This window comes from Plasmodium knowlesi (assembly GCF_000006355.2).
Source record: "Plasmodium knowlesi strain H genome assembly, chromosome: 9".
NCBI lineage: Eukaryota > Apicomplexa > Aconoidasida > Haemosporida > Plasmodiidae > Plasmodium > Plasmodium knowlesi.
In genome coordinates, this window is record NC_011910.2 from 784587 (window position 1) to 807388 (window position 22802).

The following is a 22802-nucleotide window of genomic DNA, read 5'->3' on the forward strand; positions in this document are numbered from 1 at the left end:
TTTTTTTTTTTCATTTGTTTCTTTCTTTTTTTTTTTTTTTTTTCTCTTTTTCGCGTCACCCTCTCGTTATGTTATCACTACGCCATCGCTAGGTTGTTGCTTCGCTTCATGTTTCTCCCCCTTTTTTTTTTTTTTTTTTTTTTTTGTAAATCTTTTGAATATACGTTGAGTCATTTCTAATGTACAACTTTCGTAATTAATTTCTTTCTCTCCTCCTGTCGCCCTCCCCCCCCCCCCCTTTCTCCTTTCCAGTGTGTACCTTAGCCGAGGGCAAGGATAACACTGTATGTAGTTGCGAATGCACACGCACACCCCTCCGAGAGCATAAGAGGAAGCATGTTCCAGTGGAACCATTTAACGCACTGCAGATGTAGACTGACGTATGCGTGCTTACGAACATCGGCTGGTAGCGTGTCCACAAGATGGCTAGCCAATTTGACTGACCATAAAAACGAGAATCATAGTTTTTCAAAAAAAAATTTCAACAATGTGTTCATGCAAAATATCAGGATTACGCAAGATGGGCAGATCAAGTGCGAGCGGTTCTTCTTTTCCAAGTACAGCCTACCCTACGTTCTGAGTAAGGCTTCATCGGGTTTGGTCCCTTCGTGATAATGTTTCCATAGTGTACCATTCTTTTATATGCATCACCCTTTTTTGCCTCTTTCCCCCCACCCCCATCCCCTTCCTGCAGACATACCCGTGAGTGACCTGCGCCTGATCGACTCCAGCAATAACCACAATCCCACCCTGCTGGTGAGGAAGAACATGATCCTTCTGCGCACGGGGTTCATCAGTTGCGTGATTCGATTCAACGAATTATGGATGTTCGAGCCGAATAACCCCCTAGTGGTGAAGGCCACCAATTTGGTTAAAAAGAATTTTAAAAGGAAAAGTGACTTGGATGGTGAAGAAGCAGAAGAAGAGAGGAAGATAAATGGGCAGGCGGAGAAGGTAGCGACATGTTCCGAAGGGAAGGGTGATGACTATGTAGGGGTAGCTCATAAGGCATGTCCAAGAGCAGCTTCAGATGATCCACCTGAAGATGGCGCTCCGTACTGTTCCCTAGATGGTACGCAAGAGTGCCACTCTCCAGAAGAGTTAAACCACGTGAATGTTAAAAACCATTTTTATAAACACAAAACGAACATCTACTTCGAGTTCCTATGTTTGGATATTTGCATGCAGTTGTCTATAAAGGAGTATGAAGAAGACTTGTACCGCCTAAATGAACGAATCAAGGGAATAATCTTGCAACAACGGAAAGAGGAAAACAACGAAATCAATATCCTGACAAATAATTTACTCAGAGATATGATGAAAATAAAGAACAGCTTGCAGAAATTTTCAAATTTGTTAAATGCCCTCCGTAATGGCATTGAGAGAATTTTAAATAATCATACGGACATGGAAAATATGTATCTTACTTTTATCAAAACAAATATACCGAAGGAAGGAATTTCTTCTGGTAATGGTAATAGGTTATTTAATCCGTTAAAAGACTGCAGTGATTTAGAGATCGTTTTAGAGACTCACTTACAATTAACGGATGAGCTGTATAGAGAATTAGAAAACGTGGAAGAGAAAATTACTCATTATGAAGAACTGATGAGACTAAATCTAGATTACAATAGAAATAAATTCATTCTGTTAAATGTGAAGATATCATTTGCCACTTTGTTTTTTTCGATTTCTTCTGTTATTACAAGTTTGTTCGGCATGAATTTAAAAAATTTTTGTGAAGATAGCGACTATGTATTTTTCTTCGTGTCTCTTTCGGTCTGCATATCGTCTTTCCTTGGAATTCATCTCACGAGGAATATCAACACGATTCTCCGCTTCTTCGACAGGTATCGTGTGAAGTAACACACAGAAATGTGGTGGAGTGCATTTAAGATGAGTTTTTTTGTGTGTCCACCACCAACACCACTCGAAATTATTTCTGCGCATTTTCTTAAGTATATACTTTTGCTAGACAGGTTCTGTTTGGCAGGTCGGGGGGGATCCCTGCTGGATGCCCATTTACCCCCACACACAACTCCTTTGATCCGTTTGACGCTTAAAAAAAAAAAAAAAAAAAAAAAAGAAAGCAGCTGCTGATGAGCAGATTCTGACGCGCAAATGTTGATTTTCAGACAAATTGCACTTTTGGGACACCTACGGGGAGAGGCGTGTCATCAAGCACATGCACTGTAGAGGAGGATGAGGGAATGACTGGGCCCCCCCTAATGTAGGAGGCTCTGGAAAAAATAAAATAAAATTAAATACAATAAAATAAAATAAATTACACAAACGTGTCATCATCAGGTGAATTCATAAATACACGCATAAACGGATAAGCAAATCGGGTTTAAAAAAAAAAAAAAAAAAAAAAAAAAAAAAAAAAAAGAAAAAGGAAAGAAAAATGAAGGAAAAACAAAGGGAAGAGGAAGAAGAAGCCAAGAGACAACAGAATAACGTGTGTCACTTCAAACGAAACAACGAATGAGCACGAGTGCAGATATGCATGCGGTGCGATGTTTACGCTGTGAGAAGCAGGGCGAGGAAAAAGCAAACACAGACGAAGAGACAAATGGGCAAATCAATAAAAGACTCTCCCTGTCCTTCTCTTGTTAGTGAATAACTAAACTAAAAGAAAAAAAAAAAAATTGACTCTAAAACTGTGGGAGAGTTGCGGGAAGCCAAGGAGAGCTTTCTCCGCGCAAGCCGTTTGAACTGTGTACGAGGTATTAATAGCCTAGACCCGGTTGTACTTCTTACAAAACATGAGGAAGGCGCGGAGGCGGCGATAGAAGTTGTCCGTGTTGACTAATTCAATGTTGTTATGGTCCGAATTGGCAATGCCCCAGAATGTGATGAGGGATTTAATATCGACATTCTTATCCGGAGAATGAGACAATGTCTTCATTTTCTTGTACTTCTTCTCGAAGTTTTTTCGAAGTGTGTTTAGTAAAATGATCGAATGGTAGTATGGAATATGTTCGTCCATTTTCCCATGCATAATGTACACAGGGAGAATAGATGCCTTGCGCAACTTCTCATAATTTTTAAATGTATCAAACCAAGAAAGGTACCTCTTCTGAAAAGGGAATAAGAGCTTTATCCCACTGGCCAAGCCGGATTGCAAAATACACCCCCCTACCTTTATATTCCTCAAACTAATTAAGTAGCTACTTGCACAGGTTCCAATGCTATGGCCAAACAATATTATATTCAACGGATTAATACGAAGATTTTCCGTTAAAAAATTGTATACCATTTTAATATTTTTGTGCATACTTTTTTCTGTTGGTTTCTTATTACTATATCCGTATCCACTGTAGTCATAGGTAATTATATTTGCATCAGTTTGAAAGATTAAGTTGATGTAGGATGGTAATGAGTGTCCCATGTCTGTGTTGTTGCCATGTGAGTACAGAATGATTTGTTTGTTTAGGTCAAGTGGCTTTCTGTAGAGGAGGATAGATGCCACTTGATCCGTCCCGTTCACTATTTTATTGTATTTTATTCCTACGTTGTTCTGTTCCAGTAGATCATTTATGTCGTATGAACTGAAGGGGTTCTTGTACATGAACTGGTTGTCCACCACCTCGTATCCCTTCAATTGGGGGGGATGGAAGGCTATCTTACTCACGATGAAAGACCTCAGTCCGCTACAAGTGTGGGGAGGGGGAAAGATGCAGACCATTTGTAATTACCCTTTTATAGTTTATCTCTTTTCGCTTATCCTTTAGCGGCGGGGGAGGCTAACTACTAATGCAGCCACTGTTATACAGAAGTTGTCCATATACTTACCACAGAGTCATGAGGCCCAAGACGAAGAACGCAAACCTACTAGCCCCTGTTACCTCATAATCCTTGATGTACTTGTCCTCTAGTGTAATGTCCACATCATAAATGTGCTCATCATCCTTCATGCTTTTGCTCTTCTCTGCGATTTGGGGTGAATCCCACCGGGACACGTAATCCTTATTACTCATTTTTTGCAGGGGGGGAGGAGAACGTTGTGACACGAAGAAAGCATGGATCAAACATAAACAAAAAAAATTAAAAAAAAAAAAAAAAACATATATACGTATAATTATGGTGGTACTATTTCTGTGTAATTAATCCATCAATCGTAGTTGCGTCTGTCATCCGTTTGGTTGTTGTTTGTGATTTGTTTGTCAGTTTTTTTTTTTTTTTTTTTTTTTTTTTTCTCCTTCACTATTTCTATTATTTCTATTATTCCCGTGGTTCCTGTGGTTCCTATTATTTCTATTATTTTTGTTATTTTTGTTTTTTCGTTTTTTTGTTATTTCTTCTATTTCTGTTATTTCTATTATTACTATTATTACTATTATTTCTGCTATTTTCTTTTCGTACTCTTCATAGGTAACTGACAGGGTTGGTATACCCTTCAGTTAAGCGACGCGATCCACGTGCATATGTTGCACGCCTCCTTGGTATGAAAAATCGTGGTCGTATTTTTTGCTCATTGTTCCTTTGGCCTTATTGAAGTGATCTACTAGCGGGGGTTAAAAAAAAAAAAATTACTTTCGCATCAAATATGCACCTCTAAACTGTTTACCGCTTTGAACGTGTTAAAATAGAATTAATATTTTTATTTTATTTTTATTTTATTTTTATTTTATTTATTTATTTTTTTTTTTTTTTCACTCGTTCTTTCCCTTGTCGAGTTGGAGGAACAGGTGAAACAGTGTTAAAGTCAAATAGTAGTAACCAAAGCAGTTGTCAAAGCAGTTGCCAAAACAGTTGTCAAAACAGTTGCCAAAACAGTTGTCAAAACAGTTGTCAAAGCAGTTGTCAAAGCAGTTGTCGCGCAACCTGCACGTTAGATCTAACGGCAATTTCGAGGTGGTGAACGTATATATAGGAGTGACAATTGGGTTTGTGCCATTTGCGCGCCAGAATGTTTTGGAACTGCTCTACTTTCGGTGTTGTGCGTGCCTATTTTTTTTTTTTTTTTTTTTTTTTTTTTTTTCGCACATATCCTGTTCGCGCGGCCCGCAATTTTTGTTTGTGCTGTGGATTCTGCCACATTTTGCACATTTCAGATGGGATGGAAAAAGAGGGAGGATTCATGCGGGGAAGTAGTTAAGTTGTTGAATGGTTAACCCATTAAACGGTTGGGCGGCCAAATGAACAGAACATGTGCATAAAAAAAAATACTAACCCAAACGCAACCTGTAACATGTGCGCCTGTGAGTGCCAACGTATGTGCGCACCTTTACCTGTGCGTTGGTAGATCCGTACGGTTTACCCTGTTACCCATGCCTTCGAGCAAAAGGGAAATGCCACCGCGTATGTAGAACGACGCGTGTCTCTCCTGCTTACCTCACGTGAGGCGAGAAACCCCTTGGCCCCTCCTCCGTGAAGAGGGAAGAATGTTGCCAACTTGGTGTACACATCCCCAAGGTAAACTGTTGACGGACAAAGAATTACGCAAGAGGAGGCAGTAAGGCCAAAAGGAAAAACACACATGAAGGGTACATACCTTGCGTGTCCTCCCCCCATATGCATATGAAAGGTCAACATCTTAGATAACTGCGAGCGGGCAAAAATCTGTGAATTCGTTGTGCCTCCCTCTTTTTTTTTTTTTTTTTTTTTTTTTCAATTCTCTCTGGTTCCCCCCGTTTCTATAAATATGCTCCATGGTTACAACCCCCCCCCCCCCCTTCTTTCCCCAATGCCGCGCTCAACCTCACCTTGAATACACCTCCAGTTGGTACATTCTCATAAGCAAAAAAAGGAAAAAAAAAAACGCAATTCGTTACGCATGCACATTGGTAAAAAGAGCTAAGATAGAAAGACTCCGTCTCCTTCCTGCTGGGGCACTACTTTCAATGGGTTAATTCACCTAAGTTGCTCGATTTTTTTTTTTTTTTTTTTTTTTTTTCCAAAGCGAATATGGGGGAAGGGAGAAGCATGGCCGGTCCGACCATCCCAAATATGCACTTGAGTCATGTTAAAAATATGCCAACCTGTTACGATTTTTTTTTTTTTTTTATTTTTTTTTTTTTGCTACATTCGAAGCATGTACTACCCGTGCAATGCTGTTGCCGCGCGGAGTTGAGTTCGCGGTGGATCGCTCCTTTCCCATGAAAGCATATTGAGGGTTGGTCTCCTACCGTTGACTACTGTCCATCGTTCGTTTTTCCAAAGCGGGACGCCCTCGCGCGGATTGCACTTGCGCCCGCACACCCATACAGCGGAACCGCCCAGTCGACCCAGGAATGACCTGCGTCTCTCTAACAATCCATAATGAATGAGCTCGCTCGGCGCACCTGCACAGATCCCCCCGTTGACTCTGCTCCTGTTTCTGGCACTTTTTCTGCTCCTCGTGGAAACAACCACCGTTAAGGGAGTGGGCCGAAACACCAGCTGCACCCTCCTCGCTACCAAGAAAAAACACCACCATGCCAAGTTATTTTTCGGCTGGAAAAATAATCACATGAATCTTCTAGGGGAAAAAAAAATTATCAACTGTACAAGAGGATTATTTTTCATAAATGCTAATAGAAGGAGCCACCACTTGGGTGGAAGAAGCAACATCAAACGTTTCAACCTGCATAGGTACAGTACCAAGGAAAAAATGCAGGACGAGGCCTACGTTAGTTACTTGAAAAAGTATGTTGTCGACGATAAAAAATTGGGGCAAGTTGCGAGGGAAGTAGTACCAAATGGGCAAGAAGGAAACCTCGCCCCTGATGGGGTTCTCCAAATCGAAGAGCTGATAAAAGAAAGGATAAGGAAGGAAGAAGAGGAGTTGTTCGCATTCCTTCAGAAGGTGAACGAGACATACAAGCTACAGTCCACCCTGAGGGTAGTCGGAGGTTGGGTACGAGACAAATTTCTTGGCATCTCAAATGATGACATAGACGTTACAGTAGATAATATGAAAGGATCCGAATTTTGTAACTATATAAAAGAGTACATAAAGGAAAAGGAAAAAAAAAATTTTAATTTTGGTATTATCAAAATTAATTCAGATCAGTCTAAACATTTAGAAACATCCAGTTTTCATCTTTTTAATTTTCAAGTGGACATTGTAAATTTGAGGAATGAAAAATATACAGAAGAGAGTCGCATCCCAGAAATTGTTATTGGAACTCCAGAGGAAGATGCACTGAGAAGAGACTTCACTGTGAATGCACTCTTCTACAATTTGAGCAGTCGACGAGTAGAAGACTATACCAAAAGAGGCATTCTGCATTTAAAGAATAAAGTTATCTGCACACCACTTGATCCATATACAACCTTCCTCGATGACCCTCTTCGAATAATCAGGTGCATTCGATTTTGTGGGGTTTTTAACTTTCTCGTGGAGAAGTCCATTTTCGACGTTCTAAAAAACGAACATATTATGAAGGCCTTTAAAAAGAAAATTTCGAGAAGTAGACTCTCCACTGAAATTCTAAAAATATTTTCCAAGAGGTGTGAAAATATCGTTCTATCTTTGACCTTGTTAAATTATAGTTCCTATGCGAAGGAAATTTTTTCTCTACCACAGAACATCTTTGTAAAGAATGAAGAGGTGTTTGAACAACCTCGGCGGAAGGGTGACAAGTTGAACAGGAAGGCGGATCACCTCCCCGCGGGGGATGCCCTCCTTCCTGGCTCTACCGTGCCAGGTAGCACGAAGAAACTCCACGTCGGGGGGGATACTAACGAAACGACTAACAAAGATGAGAACGGTGTTGCCCCCCAAAATGGGGGCATCCATCACGAGGAAGGCCACGGGCAGGGAACATTTGTCAACGGTTCCTCCAGGGGTGACAGTAAAATGGACCGCATGACGAACACCCTTGAAACAGGGGCGTACTCCAATCCAGAGGAATCGCCCCAAACAAATGGGGATGGAGAAACAGACTGGTGTGCGGAAGGACTGCAATACGTAAAATTTTTTAAGGACATGGAAAAGAACAACCTGTTGAGGGAAAGCTTCCCGGGGCTGGATTACCATGAAAATTTGAACAACGTGCAGCTCTGTTTGTACCTTCTGTCGCTAAAAAATCATCACGTGCATGTAAAAAAGGGAGGAAAGACGGAACCAGTCGTGGACTTCATAATTAGGGAATCCCTAAAATTTCCACTCAAGCATGGAAAATTTTGTGTGCAGATATATGAAGGGTTTAGCAGCCTGTACAAGCTGTACAAAAACATGGACGTTTTTAATTTTTTAAAAAATAGCACTTGTGATGGGAACAAGAATGCACACATCACTGGGGATATTGTATTGTTCCTTAAAAGTGTTGGAGAGAAATGGGATTTGCTACTTTTAATTTTTTTTATCTTCCACAAATATAAGGAGGTGAATAAAATGTTCGTGACCACCATCACCGCGGACGTGTACTTGTCAGACTTCGCCAAAAAGCTATACCAGTATATTTTGAAAAATAAATTGCAGACAGCTTATAACGTCAAGCCGTTTCTCAAGTGGCCGGACATTCGGCACAACTTCCCGCAACTCTCGCCCAACAGAATCGGCGAGGTGTACGAGCAAATTGTAAGGCACAGAAGCGCTCTGGTCCATGGGCAACGCGCGAGCGGGCAAAAGATATATAAAAGAAAAAAAAAGGAAAAAGAAAAAAAAAAATAATAATAAAATAAAAATAAAGGAAAAATGTTAAAAGGGCGCTTGTGATGTGACCCTGTACGCGCGAAGAGGCATACCAGTTGGCACGCACTGAGTAGCCCCACAACGCGTCCACAAAACATTGATTCGCCTATGCCCCGTTCCCCTCGCAGATTCGGTTTTCCTGCATCCACGGAGAGAATGAAGCCAAGTGTATCGAGTTTTTAAAGGATCACTTCAAAGAGTAGTCCAAAAGGTAGACCAATTTTAGTTGGACAGAGGAAGTGTGCCCAAGAAAGAAGCAACGAAGAGATAGACTGCTTAACATCGCGTTGTGTGCAAAGCGTAGCTAGCCATTTCTGTTCACATAGCTATTTTATTATTATTTTATTATTATTTTATTATTATTTTATTATTATTTTTTTTTTTTTTTTTTTTTTTTTTTTTTTTTTTTTTTTTCTCACCGCGAGTGGTCAGGTTGTGCAGGCAAAATCGGAATATCTTTTTTTATTCGCTTCAACAATTTTTTCCTCCACTTCTTTCAATTTTTGCACATCCTGCAGGTGGGAATGAAATGCGTATGGTGTGTCCAGTGCCATGTCTTTACTTCTTCGTGGCCACTCTACGCGAAAAAACGTTTTGGCCAATTGGGATAAAGGAGAGGAGCATGAGGGGAAGAACGCACCTGATCGTTGATACTGAGAGATATGACCTTGTTGCATATTTCTACGAAATCCTCGTGAGTTTTTATTTTCTCAATGGACAAAATCTCCACACACAGTTTTGTCACTTCCTCCTGGGACAGGTAGATATAGTTTTCTTCCGTGTCCATGACCCCCTGGATCATGTCATGTTCTTCGAGTTCTTTGAGTTTTCTTCTTATATTCTGCGCGTGGGTTAGTGAATGGTGTGAGGGGGAGTTCCTGTGTAGAAGGCGCCAAATCCATCCGCGTATAAATGCAACTGCGGACACGTTTTTACTTCGCCCCAAGGACACTACCACACGGTGCTCACCTCCCGCTTCGTTTGAAACTTGACCGACAGCTCAGTTATACTCACGATCTTCTTCAATTTTATAAAGTTCAAGAAACACCATAAGAGGACATCGGATGAGAGCCAATCGTCTTTGTGTTCCTTCGATATCATCAGTGACTGTAAATAGGCGAGGAGGGGAGAGAGAGATAATTGGGTGGACACAGTTTGGAGTGTGCCACTTGCATCATAACGTACCGACGAGTTCGAATAAAACGGCACACAGGGATGACATCACATTGGAACCGCTCTCCAAGATGTAACTCACCTTCCATTTTCTCAACTTCTTCATTTCTCGGTTACTCATCTCGGTGGAAAACTGAAAAGGGGAAGGGAACCAGCAAGCGTAAGAAAACACTGGCGTGAGCAGAAACTGGAGTAAGCTTGTGTAAACCAACATGTCTACATAGAAGGGCACGAGTCTCTGCACCCAATGCCCGCCTTACGTTGGACATGTCGAATGCCTCCTCCGGTCGTGTATCTTCAAATACGGCTTCGTCATGAATGTCAGCCGAAGACCCCTTGGCGTGCACTTTCCCCGTTTCGTCACCTCCAGCATGTTCCTTTCCATGTCTACTTCCACTCAGGGTGTGCTTTAAATCAACTCGGTCGTACTGCTCCTCGTCAGTCACTTCTTTAGAACCATTCACACACTTCACATGCACACAATTTTCCAAAATATTCTTCAGACTGCTTTTCTTTTTGCTCATTTCGTGTAACATTTGAAATTCATTTTTTAACTTTTTCTGTAGCTCGTCTATTTCCTCCTCCTTCATGTTCATTTGAAATTTATATTTCCCTTGGAAGTTTTTAAAATGGTGAGAGTTGTCTTTTTCTTCTGTTCCTTTTTTGTCCGTTCCTTTTCCGTTAGTACCCCTTTCTCGTAATCCTCCACTTACATCACTCGTGTTGTCTTTCAACATCCCTGAATCGTTTTTTCCACTCACAAAATATTCCCTCAATTTTTTAATCGGCTTTTGACTTTCACTGATTGCACTGCTTGCCCTCGATCCACCCATCCGTTGAGTTTCTCGCAAATTGTCGACCAGTTCCTCCTGCCATGTGGTGTCTTTTGTTTTGTCGACATCACTTGCCTTGTTCATGCAAGGATCATGATCGCTCTTCTCGACTAATTCATCAACCCCCTTTGAGTGCAAATCGGTATCCTTCATTTCGTCTGAAGCACCTAACCTAGTGGTGGGAAATTCTTCTTCCCTCTTCTCAGCCAATTCACCATTCAATTCCGTGAGGGATGAATTCTTGTGTATTTCTTTTAAATGATTAACCCTGCTCATGTTGGATCCCCTTTCCCTTTCATCATTAAAACCGTCAACCCTGCCAATAGAGAAATTATTGGAATTATCCTCATTCGAAGGGCTTAATGTGTTAATAAATGAACTCTTCCTTGTGTTGTCTTCGCTCACATTGACCAACCCACTAACATAAGAAACAACCTCAGAGCTTCTCCCATTTGTGTCGGCTGCACTGTTAATACATGCCTCGATTGAGTCATTTCCATTTGTGTCGGTTGTTTTGGTCGCCATGTCACCTGTCTCTGAGTTGAGCACATGTGAATTCCTCCTCGATCCATTTTCACTAAAATGAATTGATTTGTCAAAATATGAGTCTTTCCTCGTTTTTATTTCGTTGGAATCGTTTGGCCTATTCACATGTGACGACTTCCTTCTTCCATTTTTTTTTACTAAATGGTCTGAAGCGTTGACTGTAAATTTCATCGCACCTTCTGTGTCCAATTCGTTTTTGCTTTCTTCCTTCGAATCATCTAATTCCTCAAGGTCAATGGCTCCCCCTTGGTTTTTTTCATTGTAATCGCCTGATCTATGTATGTAGGATGCCTTCATATTATCCTTTTTAAGTAAACCTTCTGAATTCTTAATGCTCCATTCCTCCTTTAATTCGTTTTCATTTGAGTTGTATACCTTGTGAGTATGCGAGCCTTTCCTTCGGTTTTGATCACTCCAATTTTCTGTGCTACTAATTGGATAAGCTTTACTTTTTCTTTCATCCATCGACTGGTCTTCCCTCTCCACATAGGATCCCTTTTTTGATCCCCCCGTGAGCGATTCCTTCCATCCGTTCCCTTCATTCGAATGGCCAACATCAATAATAGGTTGACTCCTCGATGGATCCTCATTCTGACTATCTAACCTGTTAATAAATGAAGCTTCCTTTGTGTTGCTTTTGTTAGACCCTACCGATATACTAACGATTGATTCGTTTGTGTTATTTTTCTCAGAATTGTCTACAATGTCCATGTTGGTGGTTTCCCTTTCACTGCTTCTATTCGATCCCCCTATCCTGTTAATGATGTGGGAAGTCTCCCTACCTCCGCTGTGAATGGAAGGCGTTGCCCTATCGGTGAACAACCCCTTGTTTAATTTGTCATTACTTATTCCACTTAAATTTATAATACTCAACGATTCTTCTCCTTCTGTGCATAACTCATTTGAGGTATCTTCATTCGAGTTATCTCTTCCTTTTACATAAGATTTCCTCCTCGCTGTTTCTCCTTTTGAATTATCAGCAGGGGTAAGGTAGGACTTTGGTGGTTTGTCTTCATGTGACTGACCTGAACTATTTTTTCTTATCTTGTTCGCCTCATCTCCTATTAATTTTTTCGAATCCTTTCCACTTGAATTATCCGACTTGGTCACAGATGAACTCTCCTTTGATGTGTTCAGGCTCCATTCCCTCAAAGAGTTTTCAATAAAATGGTCTCCAGTGGTCAGATAAAAGGGGGGCCCTGTTTCGTTCCGAGGTGAACTGATGGACTCTCCACTGATTGACATACGCACTTCCTTCTTTTCGACTGCATTTTTTGGCCTATTAACACTTAACCTCGTTGTGTCATTTGTACATTCTTCGATTAGGCTTCTCTTACAGGGGTACTCTCGCCTATTCATACAGGCGTTTTCCTCTTCATCATTTCGAGGGATATCGCCCGATTGGCTAACATTTAATTTATTTGAATCTCCCACCTTTAATTCACCTGAATCGTTTACCATCAAATCTCCAGACCGGCTAAGATGCGAGTCGTTTTCCTCATCCACAAAAGAAGTCTTCTTTGTCTTACCTTCATCTAAATCGCTTAACTCTCCAACGATCGAAACACTTTTGTCATTTTCGCTCGAATAGTTTGTTTTATTCATATCTGACATCTTCCTCTTATCGTTTTCCTTCAGACCATCTGACCTACTGATGCTAGATGCACTTCCCTCTCTTTTACTCACATCACTTTTCCTCATAATTTGTGAACCCTTTCTAGATCTGCTTTCCATCAGATCACCTGACCTGTTAATATAAAATACACTTTTGTCCTTTGTGCGCGTCTTCCCCCAAGCGTCCATGTATAACCTTGTCTTCGAACTGGTTTCACCCAAATTGTCAGTCTTGTCGATATGGGATGGCTTCCTTCGGTTGCTTTCACTCCAGTTGTCTGAGATACTAACATGGAATGTTTTCCCTTTGCTTGTTTCAATCGAATCACCAGTGTTGATCACATAGGATTTTTTTTTTGTGTTGTCTTCGTTCAGGCGGTTTCCCCTGCTTATGTATGAACCCTTTCTAGACTCATCCATGTATGAACCCTTTCTAGACTCATCCACGCATGAACCCTTTCTAGACTCATCCATGTATGAACCCTTTCTAGACTCATCCATGTATGAACCCTTTCTAGACTCATCCACGCATGAACCCTTTCTAGACTCATCCACGTATGAACCCTTTCTAGACTCATCCATGTATGAACCCTTTCTAGACTCATCCACGCATGAACCCTTTCTAGACTCATCCACGTATGAACCCTTTCTGGACTCATCCACGCATGAACCCTTTCTGGACTCATCCACGCATGAACCCTTTCTGGACTCATCCACGCATGAACCTCTCCTTCTGCTCCTTCCTCCGAAGCCCACTGAACTGTCCACATAGGAAACTCCCTTGGCGAAATTCTCATTCACACTGCGTACCCCCAATTCAGTTGTGTCGTCTTCCTTCGAATCGAATGAATTGTCTATATGTGATCCCTTCTTCATCTTATCAAAACTCGAATTTGTTGACTTGTTAATGAAAAAATGGGATTCGTTTCGATCATCCTCAGTGTTCCTCTTGTCCACGCAAGAAGCCCTCTTGGTCTTATTTTCACCAAAATCGGCTCTCCCCCTAACATATGATCCTCTTGTTGGAATTTCTTCACTGGTATCCCCTAAGGGGTCTGAATACGACTCTGTTGTTTTACTTGTTCCATTTTTAATTAAATCATCTGATGTATCAGCCAAGTCTTCAGTGGTGTTCTTTATTGGGAGTTTGTATGAATCGTTTTCATGTGAGTAGACTATCTTGTTCATAAGTGATGTATCCTTCGCGCTTCTTCCATCCGAATAATCAGGATCGATAATATATGAACCCCTCCTTTCTTCTCTCTCATCTGCATCCCCAGATTTGTCTACACACAGATCGTTTTCCATGTTTTCATTGATCCTGTCGTCTGGGATATTACATCTCGACTCCTTTACGTGGCTTGCTTTAGAAATAACTTTGCTGTTCGTAAAGGATGCCTCCAATTTAGTCTGATTTGAATTACCTTCTTGGTTAATGCTCAGGTTAGTGGAGATATCTACATGTAGTTTTTCCGAACTGCTTCCACGCACATCGTCCAGTCTATTAATGTGATAGGTGTCCTTCGTTCCATTCATTCCTTTCATTCCATTCGTTCCTTTCATTCCGTTCGTACCTTCAGTGTGTTTCTCCATGGAATCGCCTGACTCCCTCATATATGAACCCGTCTTGGACTCCTTTTTTTTCGAGTCGATTGTACTTTCAGCAGGTGAATCCTCCGTTGAATAATTACCACCGAAGTGTCCTTTTTCGCTAACAAGTGAACCCCTCTTCGAGTTTCCTTCACCTGAGTGACTTTCTCTTCCAACATATGAACCCCTCTTCGATTCTTTTTCACTCAAATCGTCTGGATCATTCATGCTGGAAGCATCCTTTCTGTTGTCTCCATTTGAGTCGACTACCATGCTAACGAATGAGTTATTTCTATGCGCGTTTTCTATCAACCCACCTACCCTGTTATCGTGAGAGTTTTCCTTCGGAGTGTCCTGATTAAAGTGGCTTTCGCCGATAGCATACGATTCCTTCCTCGACGTAGTTCCTCCTGAATCATCTGTCCCTCTAATGTGTGGAGTCTCCTTTATGTTGTTTTCTTTCAAATCACGTGCACCCCTAATAAGTGAACCTCCCCTTTCTGCATCTTCATCACTTAATTCCAGTATACCTGCATTATTTAATTCCTTCGAACCCTCAACATCCGGATCATGTCCGTCCTTTCTTTCTCTATCCGTTGACTCACTCACACAGAGGTTCTTCAAATTTTGTCTCTCCGTCACATTTCCATCTTCCTCAGAAGCAATCACCGACGGAATCTCTTCAACCATCTTCATTTTCCCCTCCTCCAAATTATTTCCTTCACTTCTCACATTTTTGGATATTCCCTCTTTTGATATTTCATGTATGTAGCCATCGATATCTCCATTGGGGATACCCTTAAGTTCTTCCCTCTGTTGGTTTTGCTCACCTTCCCTTCCACTCTTCTCTCCTTTGTCTGTTTTCATTTCTCCTGCTTCGCTAGCATGTGCAGTGGGATAACTTTCATTTGCTCCACTGTGCCCATCAGATGTGTCTTCATTTTGCTCTTCCTCCATGACGACTTTTTCGCCGCCTTCACTTTGGTGCGTATGCCCGGAATCAAAAGATCCATTTTTATCTTTGCATCCTGTGACAGTGAGATCTAGGTTTGGAGATTTCCTCTCATTATCATATATTTCTTCATCATTCTCATCCCCTTTTTTCCCTTTCATATGTGCCGTTTCTCCATGTTCGTCCTCTTTCTGATCATTCTCCCCTCTACTCACAGTTTGTTCTTTTCCATCCTGACACATAGATGCACCTGAACAACTTCCCTCCAGATTGTCCACATGATTAGTTTCTCCCTCCGTATTGTTTACGTGAATAGCTTCTCCCTCCGACTTTGCATTTGTATAAACTGAAACGTCACTTCGCATTTCCGTGTCAGAGATGATCGAGTTCTCCGCGTTATTTACACCCACATCTACCTCGTTACTTTTTGAGCTTCCAATTTTGGTCGGTTCGTTGTCATCCAAATCTGCATGTCCTTTCATTTTTTTTGATTCTGCACTTGTCATTTTTTCGCTTTCATTCATTCTTTTGTAAACTTCTACTTGCTCCTCTTCTCCTTCACCTTCTGGAAGTTCCTTCTGAACTTCTTTTTTGTTCCTACGGAAAAAAAGGTTCTGTATTGCGTTAAAGAATGAGCTTTCCCTGTCTCTAGTGTTTGGTTCTTCTTCCTCTCCATTTAGATGTTCGTCGTCCCCTGAGTCTGTTTTCTCCATTTTGCAATTTTCCTCCCTTGTGCCACTTTTCGCCATTTCGCCTTCCTTTCCCTGTTCCTTAGCGTCACTTCCGGCTGAACTGCCCTCCCCCTTTTGAATTCCTTTTAGGCTACTCCTCTTTCTCTCTACTCCATCTTTTGCAAGTCCCCCTTTCCCATCTGCAGCGTCGTTCGCGTTTTTGATGAGTGAGTCTACCTCTTCTAGTAGGTCAAAGGAGCTCATTTCTTCGGCTTCATTCAGAGAATCTACTTCTTTATCCTCCCTGGTTGCTTCTTCTCCTTTGACTTGAATAGCTTCGCTCATCTCTTTGACTAAGCTAGCTTCTTCCATTTTTTCCAGCTCCTTGAACGCATCCGATTCATTGGTTCTGTTAGGAGTGTTCGATTCATTGTCTCTGTTAGGAGTGTTCGATCCATTGTCCCTGTTAGGAGTGTTCGATCCATTGTCCCTGTTAGGAGTGTTCGATCCTTTGTCCCTGTTAGGAGTGTTCGATTCATTGTCCCTGTTAGGAGTGTTCGATCCAACTTTCACAGATGAGCCCATTTCTTTTACTTCGTTCACAGAACCCGCTTCATCCAATTCGCTAGCCTCCCCGGCGGCGCCAAACACAGCGGTTGAACCCGCGCTAACCACTTGGCTATTTTGTATGTCACTTTCTACAGAAGGAGACTTCACATCTTTGACATTTCTGGTTTCTTCGTGGTCCCTACGGAGGACTGAGTCTTTTTTCACTTTGGTATTAAGTGCCAGTTTCCCCCCTTCCAATGGATCCTTTTTCTCGCCATTCGAATGGGATTGGTGGTTAAGGTTGATCCGCCTGGCCTCATCAGGAGAACCTAGCGAGTTTGAATAATCTGGACAATCTGACAAGTTTGGAGAAAGTTCCCTAGAAGTGCCCAGTTGCTCTTCCCCATCCAAATCTCTGTCCTCCTCTGTTTGGTAATTTTCCTGAAGCTCCTTTTCCACGATAGAATCGCTTGAGGGATTCTGTTGGAGGTTCTTCGCTGAATGTGTCTTCCTAGATGTAGGATTGTCTCCCTGGATGAATTTGTAGAAGGCATCCAAATGGATACTCTCTTTGTGTAGAACCTTTTTTAATTCTCTATCAATTTGAAGCAACTCATCTTTGATGTTATCGAGGCCTTGGTTTAACTTTAAGTAAATTTTTATTTTTTTCCTTTCCGATTTGGACATATTTTTTTCATTGCTCATTTGGTGTGAGTCTCCATCGGAGTTATCACCCTGGGCGGCGGTTTCGTCACCACTGTCTTCATCATCGTCAATGTTATCATCGTAGTTGTCATCATCGTCGTTGTCATCATCATCGTTGTCATTGTTGTCGTCGTCATTGTTGTCGTCCTCGTCATCTTTCCCTAACTGGGTATTCTTCTCCCCGCCGCGACAACCGGCCACTTTCCCTTTAGCTCTCCGTTCCCTTTTGGATGGACTCCCCCGTGAACGCACCTCCTTGGAACGTTGCCTAACCTTCCTGCAATAAAAACATATGTAATGGTGGAATCACTTGTGAGAAACTCTCCGATTGCATACAAATGTGCATGTGGTAAGTGTTTCCTCCACTACCCCCCCCCTGCGATGAACCTCGACAGGAAATAAAGTATCTCCTTTCACGTGTTGTAACGTGCTGCGTCGTGTCTGTCTCAGCGTAGCTCCGTCATTACCAAATGGCGTAGGTAGAAAGGAAGACGAAAAAGAAGACAATTATAATAGTAAGGGGGGTGCTAGCATGTGAAGAGATCCTCCCCTTAAGGAACCTCCACAGCTTCAGTGATTTCCGCATGGGACAGGGGAAAAATCGAACAGGACACTACAGACGAAGAGGGTGAAATAGACAAAGAGGTGGGGATCCACTTTGCCCTTTATACATCTGCAGAAATATTCATAGAATGAGCAATACTTGACTAAGGTATACTCTCCCGCAGTTCCCAACTCTTCACAATACCAAATTATTCACAGCCACTAATTAGCGAATCTAAGTGGCTACATGCCCATCAGGAGCTTCTTCATTCGGTCATGCAAAAGTAGAAACGTAGTCAACAGGATGAGAAGAAAAAAAAAAAAAAAGGTCGAGGGGAATCTGTCAACTAAAGGAAGAATCAACACGCAACTAAAAAAAAACAATTAAAATTTTAAATAAATTGAATGAATAATCCAAACAAAAAAGAAAAAAGAAAAAAGAAAAAAGAAAAAAAGAAAAAAAAAGAAAAGAAATAAAGTGCCACAACCCCACCCCTTACATAGACTACCTTTCATTTAAAATGGGACATAAGACACGTTCGACTTTTTTTTTTTTTTTTTTTCTCTTTGCCCACCAAAAGATATGATTCTTTCTCTATGAGGTCTCTCCAAAGCGGTTACCCCTCAATGGAGGAGAAAAAGAAAAAAAAAAAAAAAAAAATTCCGAAAATGGAGTTTCCTAAAACGGACAAACATGTTACGCACTGAATAGAGTTCCTTTATTTTTTTACTTTTTAATATTGCAAATATGAAGTCGGAGGAGTTAATGTGCTCCTACGGGTAAGTTAGGCCACGAATATTAGTGCACCTGTGGAAGGGGTGTGTCTTTGGAGACTTCCTCCCTAGCGAGGTGTTACCGCGTTTTTGTGCCTACTAAATTGATTTGCCCCCCTTGAAGCGATACCAAGGGTGGGTTCGCCAGGATATAGAAAAGCCGCGCTCCATCCCCTGGGAGGTACCTTGTTTCGAAATTGTCTGTCTTTTGGGCACTTCCTTTTCGTTTCGTTGTGTTTCGTCGATTTTTTTTTTTTTTTTTTTTTTTTTCCTTTTTTCCGCGGAACCGCACCGAAGGTGCAAAAGTAGGTACAAGCCTGCACATATATACGAGATGTGGAAAAAATTTTCAATGCAAAGTTAATAATATAATTACACATTTCTTAATCCTCGCAGGTTGAAGGAAGGGGGCGGTTTGATGGGGAAGGAGGATCACTTCTTCTACCATGTGGGAATTACCCCTTCCCCCTTGGAGCATTTTCCATCTCTCCATAGGGAGGTATGGGAGTAGAGAAAAAAAAAAAAAAAAAAAAAAAAAAAAAAAAAATTTGGCGCACACTTCCAATATTTATTTCAGATAGTTGGACATACTACGGCATTATAGACCTCACAGAGTTCTTATCTTCTTCGTCTTTTCATGTAGATGCTGAGCGACCTCGATGAGGTCGTTGTTTTTGCTCCTTAAGTAATTGACAACGTAAATTGGCTTCCTCTTTCTCGTCATCTCTCTGTCGTTATGTGCCTGATTCGATTTCCTCCCATTTACATTCTTTCCTATGAGTTTGTTAGGTTGGTTCATCTCTCCGTGTGTTCCATGGCATTGTGTCCACACCATTCGACACTTGGTTTTCCTGTGCTTTCCTGAATATGTGCTACCCAAAGGTTTTGCCATCATGTCGCTACCAATTAAGTACCTCTTCTGGTTGTCGACACGAAGTGGTTTAACCTGTTTCATCCCCAAGGTTATTCCCTTCACCTGGTGGGAGTGCTTATGCCTATCTGTACTCCTCTCACACTGTACTCTCCCTCCAACAACATCGTCTATCTTCCGGTCGAGGTGATTTAAAAAATGTTTAGCTTGCTCTCCAAGTTTAACATCAAACTCGCCCCTGATCCGATTTAATCCTTCCATCATGTGATCGTCCTTCTCATTAAGCAACCCCCTCAAATTGTGTAGCATGTTTTTGGACTGTTCTCCTACACTCTTCTTCAAACATGCCATAATTTCTTCTGCGTGTGTAATCATGTGAGCCTTCTCCGTTTGTACAGTGTTGATAAAGGTACTTAGAACATCCTCATTGTTGATTCTCAACCTCTCGTGTGTCTTTTGCGCGATTGCTTCGCTCAGATGGAGAATATCTTGGGTTAGCCTTTCGAGGCGCTCCTCCGTTGTGATGCTCTGGTTTTTCATAAAACTGTGGTGATTACTCGCCACTGTACCAACCTCTTCTGCAATACGATGAGCATACTTTTCGTTGGCCTCTCCAACCCGCTGAATCACCTTTTCACAAAGTGAACTGAGGATTTTATCCATGCCAGAAAACGAAATGTCCAACCTGCTAAGGATAGACTCACTCGTGTTTATCACTGCATTGTTGTTCTTCTCCATCGCGTCAGACAATTTCTCTTGCAGACAAGTTAAGCACGTTTTAAAAAATTTTTTCACATCAACCATGTTGGTCTTTACATCCTTTACAACTCTTATCTCTTTGCTCAGGTTGGTCGACAGGGATTTCTGCGCTTTGATCAGGGCGTCGAAATTCTTGTTAGAGTTTTTCAGAACTGTCTCTAATTTCTCGTCGCTCTTCTTGGCTTCTTCTCCACACACATCGGTGTTCAGCATCAGTGCGCTTTTGCTCAGTTCTTCCCGCAGGATCGCCTCGACGCTTCCTTTTATGGAAGTTTCCAGTTTTCTTTTCAAAGTTTCTCCAAGATTTCTGTTTATGGTTTCCTCAAGGGTTCCCTTCAAAGTGCTCTCTATGCTTCTCTTTAGGCTCCCTTCTACACTCCCCTTCAAAGTGGTTTCTACGCTTCTCTTGAGGATTCCCTCGAGACTTCCCTTCAGGTCTCCCTTCAAGTCCCCCCTCAGAGTTACCTCCATCCTGTCCATGTTGTCTCTCACTTCTTCGCGCAAACCACTGAGCAGCGCACCCATTTGCCGTTCCAATTCGGAGCTTGTCAGAGTCTCCACCTTGGCGCATATTACTTCGGTCATCTTTGCAGAGGCCACTTCGTTCTCCTTACCGAGACTTTGTAAGCCACTTTTCAGATCCCCAGAAATTCCTTCCTTCACGAATGTACCTAGCTGATCCAAGTAGCTTCTCACCTCGGACGAGATTCCTTCCGCGATGTGTTTAGTTAGGACAATGGCTTCCTCCGTCCGGTTCGTCGTGTTATCCATTATGATCATGCTCTCCTGAACTCGGTTTATCACCTCCTGCGTTCTACTTGTTACCTTCTCCAAAACGTGATCATCCCAATTCATGATCATATTTTTCTCCATCACGTTAACCTTATTTTTAATTTCCTCACTTAGACATTCACAAACATGCTTTAGAAAAATCTGGACACACCTGTCCATCTGTTCATGCAAGTTTTCATCAAAATTTCTGCTTAAAATTGAGAGACATTTTTTTAATCCTTTATTCATATTTTCGTTAATTCGATCGTGTAAGAAGTCTAGGCTTCTTTTGAGCTCACTTGAAATGAGTACCCTTACTTGACCCTCTACATTTGCTCCAATGAATTCTACCTTCCTCTTCAGTTCGCTGTTTACATTTTGGAGAAGATTACTCTGTACACTATTCATATTTTTGGCTAGCTCGTTACTTACTTTTTTCCCTACCTTTAGATCAACCTGGTTGTATACTTTTTCAAGATTTGTTTCAATCTGCTCGCTTACGTTTTGTTCTATCTGCTTATTCATAAGGTGTGTGTTCCTCTCTATTTCTTCATTCACATCTTGCTGAATGCGCTTCCTTACCGTGTCGTAAATATGGTTTGCATTTTTTTTCATTTCGGCGTTGACTAGATCACTTAGTTTATCTTCCACATCCTTTGTATTAATTTTTTGTGCCTCTTTTTCTGACATGTCGGTTCCGTTATGATCAAGGAAGTTGGATAATTTTTTTTTTATTGCTTTTTGCACTTGGTAGTTTATGTTTTCGACCAGATGGTTGTTTACTGTATTTTTTATCAACATGGGAATGTCCTTTTGGATAACGTCTTGTATGCTCGTTCGGTGGTTTTGCTTCTTTGAGAGGGGGGCCATTAGCATGGGATCATCAATCCCCTCTTCGCGGTTGTTCAGTTGTCGCGCGTCTGTGTTGTTCAGGTGGCACTCCTCGTGGGTTATCCTATCCGTGGTCGACGTAGCCGCGGAGTCCCCTGGGTTGCTCATCTCCGGCCATTCCTGACATACCACCGTTTCATTGTTCACGATGCTATCATTGTAGATAGCGCTGTTGTTTAAGTACTGCGTGTTTTTATATTGAGTCCCTTCAAAATCGTAAACATTTCTACTTTTCCATTCTGACCCACTTATGGGGAATTTATCCATCGGTTGGTTGAATCTCTTCTGTGAGGAAGTCACTTGTGGTTCCTTCACCAAATGGGTGCTACTCAGTTTGCTCCAATTTTTATTTCTTGCGTTTCCTCCATCGTCAGTCAGGCCTGTAACGCCGTCTGTTTTGTCTATCCGATTATCTCCCCGGGAGATGTCACTTCCTCTGGGTAATTCTTTCCCCTTTTCGCCTTTTCTGTACGGGTGGACTTTTCCTCCTTTGGACTTACCCAGAGACTGCTTATTCCTCTTCCCAACCGCCCAACACCTGGTGGACGGAGTCAACACCGCTGATCCACCCGATTTCGTCGAAGCGGTCAAAACGGTGGAGCGACTCAGCTTCCGCTGTCGCTCATCGTAGCGACTCTTTTTCGCCTCAGAAAGAAGATTTCCGCCAATGCCGTTAAACAGTAAATTGTTATTCCGCTTTAACGTTTCAATGCCGTCGTTCACTTGTTGACTGAGCGCTCCCCCCCTCGTGCATCTTTCCCCCATATCCTTTTCTATCCACATGTTCCCTTTTTTTTTTTTTCTTTTTTTTGGAAGGCTGTTTTGGTACCCTTTCGATCAAATCAAAATGGTTACTCAACAAAATGGGCGCTCCCCTAATAGTGAATTTTTTTTTTTTTACCTTTTTTGTCCCTCCTGCGTAGTTTACAATTTGGTT

General features: G+C 41.7%; 5 protein-coding genes across 5 annotated transcripts; 2 read left to right on the forward strand and 3 right to left on the reverse strand.

Annotated features, from left to right (window-relative positions):
* Positions 1-336: 336 nt before the first annotated feature.
* On the forward strand, positions 337-1866 carry PKNH_0918000 (CorA-like Mg2+ transporter protein, putative; the record flags this gene model as incomplete). Its single annotated transcript, XM_002259168.1, has 2 exons — positions 337-580; positions 695-1866. The coding sequence occupies 2 exons, from the start codon at positions 337-339 to the stop codon at positions 1864-1866; spliced, it is 1416 nt and encodes a 471-aa protein (XP_002259204.1).
* An 871-nt stretch (positions 1867-2737) lies between these two features.
* PKNH_0918100 (uncharacterized protein) lies at positions 2738-3980 on the reverse strand (the record flags this gene model as incomplete). The annotated part of the gene is made up of 2 exons (XM_002259169.1): positions 2738-3653; positions 3796-3980. 2 exons carry the CDS (start codon positions 3978-3980, stop codon positions 2738-2740), a joined length of 1101 nt encoding a protein of 366 aa, XP_002259205.1.
* Positions 3981-6268: 2288 nt separating this feature from the next.
* PKNH_0918200 (tRNA nucleotidyltransferase, putative) lies at positions 6269-8826 on the forward strand (the record flags this gene model as incomplete). The annotated part of the gene is made up of 2 exons (XM_002259170.1): positions 6269-8509; positions 8752-8826. 2 exons carry the CDS (start codon positions 6269-6271, stop codon positions 8824-8826), a joined length of 2316 nt encoding a protein of 771 aa, XP_002259206.1.
* Positions 8827-9051: 225 nt separating this feature from the next.
* Positions 9052-17842, reverse strand: PKNH_0918300 (DDRGK domain-containing protein, putative; the record flags this gene model as incomplete). The annotated part of the gene is made up of 6 exons (XM_002259171.2): positions 9052-9135; positions 9264-9464; positions 9593-9730; positions 9879-9929; positions 10057-17533; positions 17724-17842. The coding sequence occupies 6 exons, from the start codon at positions 17840-17842 to the stop codon at positions 9052-9054; spliced, it is 8070 nt and encodes a 2689-aa protein (XP_002259207.2).
* Positions 17843-19180: 1338 nt separating this feature from the next.
* PKNH_0918400 (conserved Plasmodium protein, unknown function) lies at positions 19181-22648 on the reverse strand (the record flags this gene model as incomplete). Its single annotated transcript, XM_002259172.1, has 1 exon — positions 19181-22648. The coding sequence occupies one exon, from the start codon at positions 22646-22648 to the stop codon at positions 19181-19183; it is 3468 nt and encodes a 1155-aa protein (XP_002259208.1).
* Between the last annotated feature and the right edge of the window lie 154 nt (positions 22649-22802).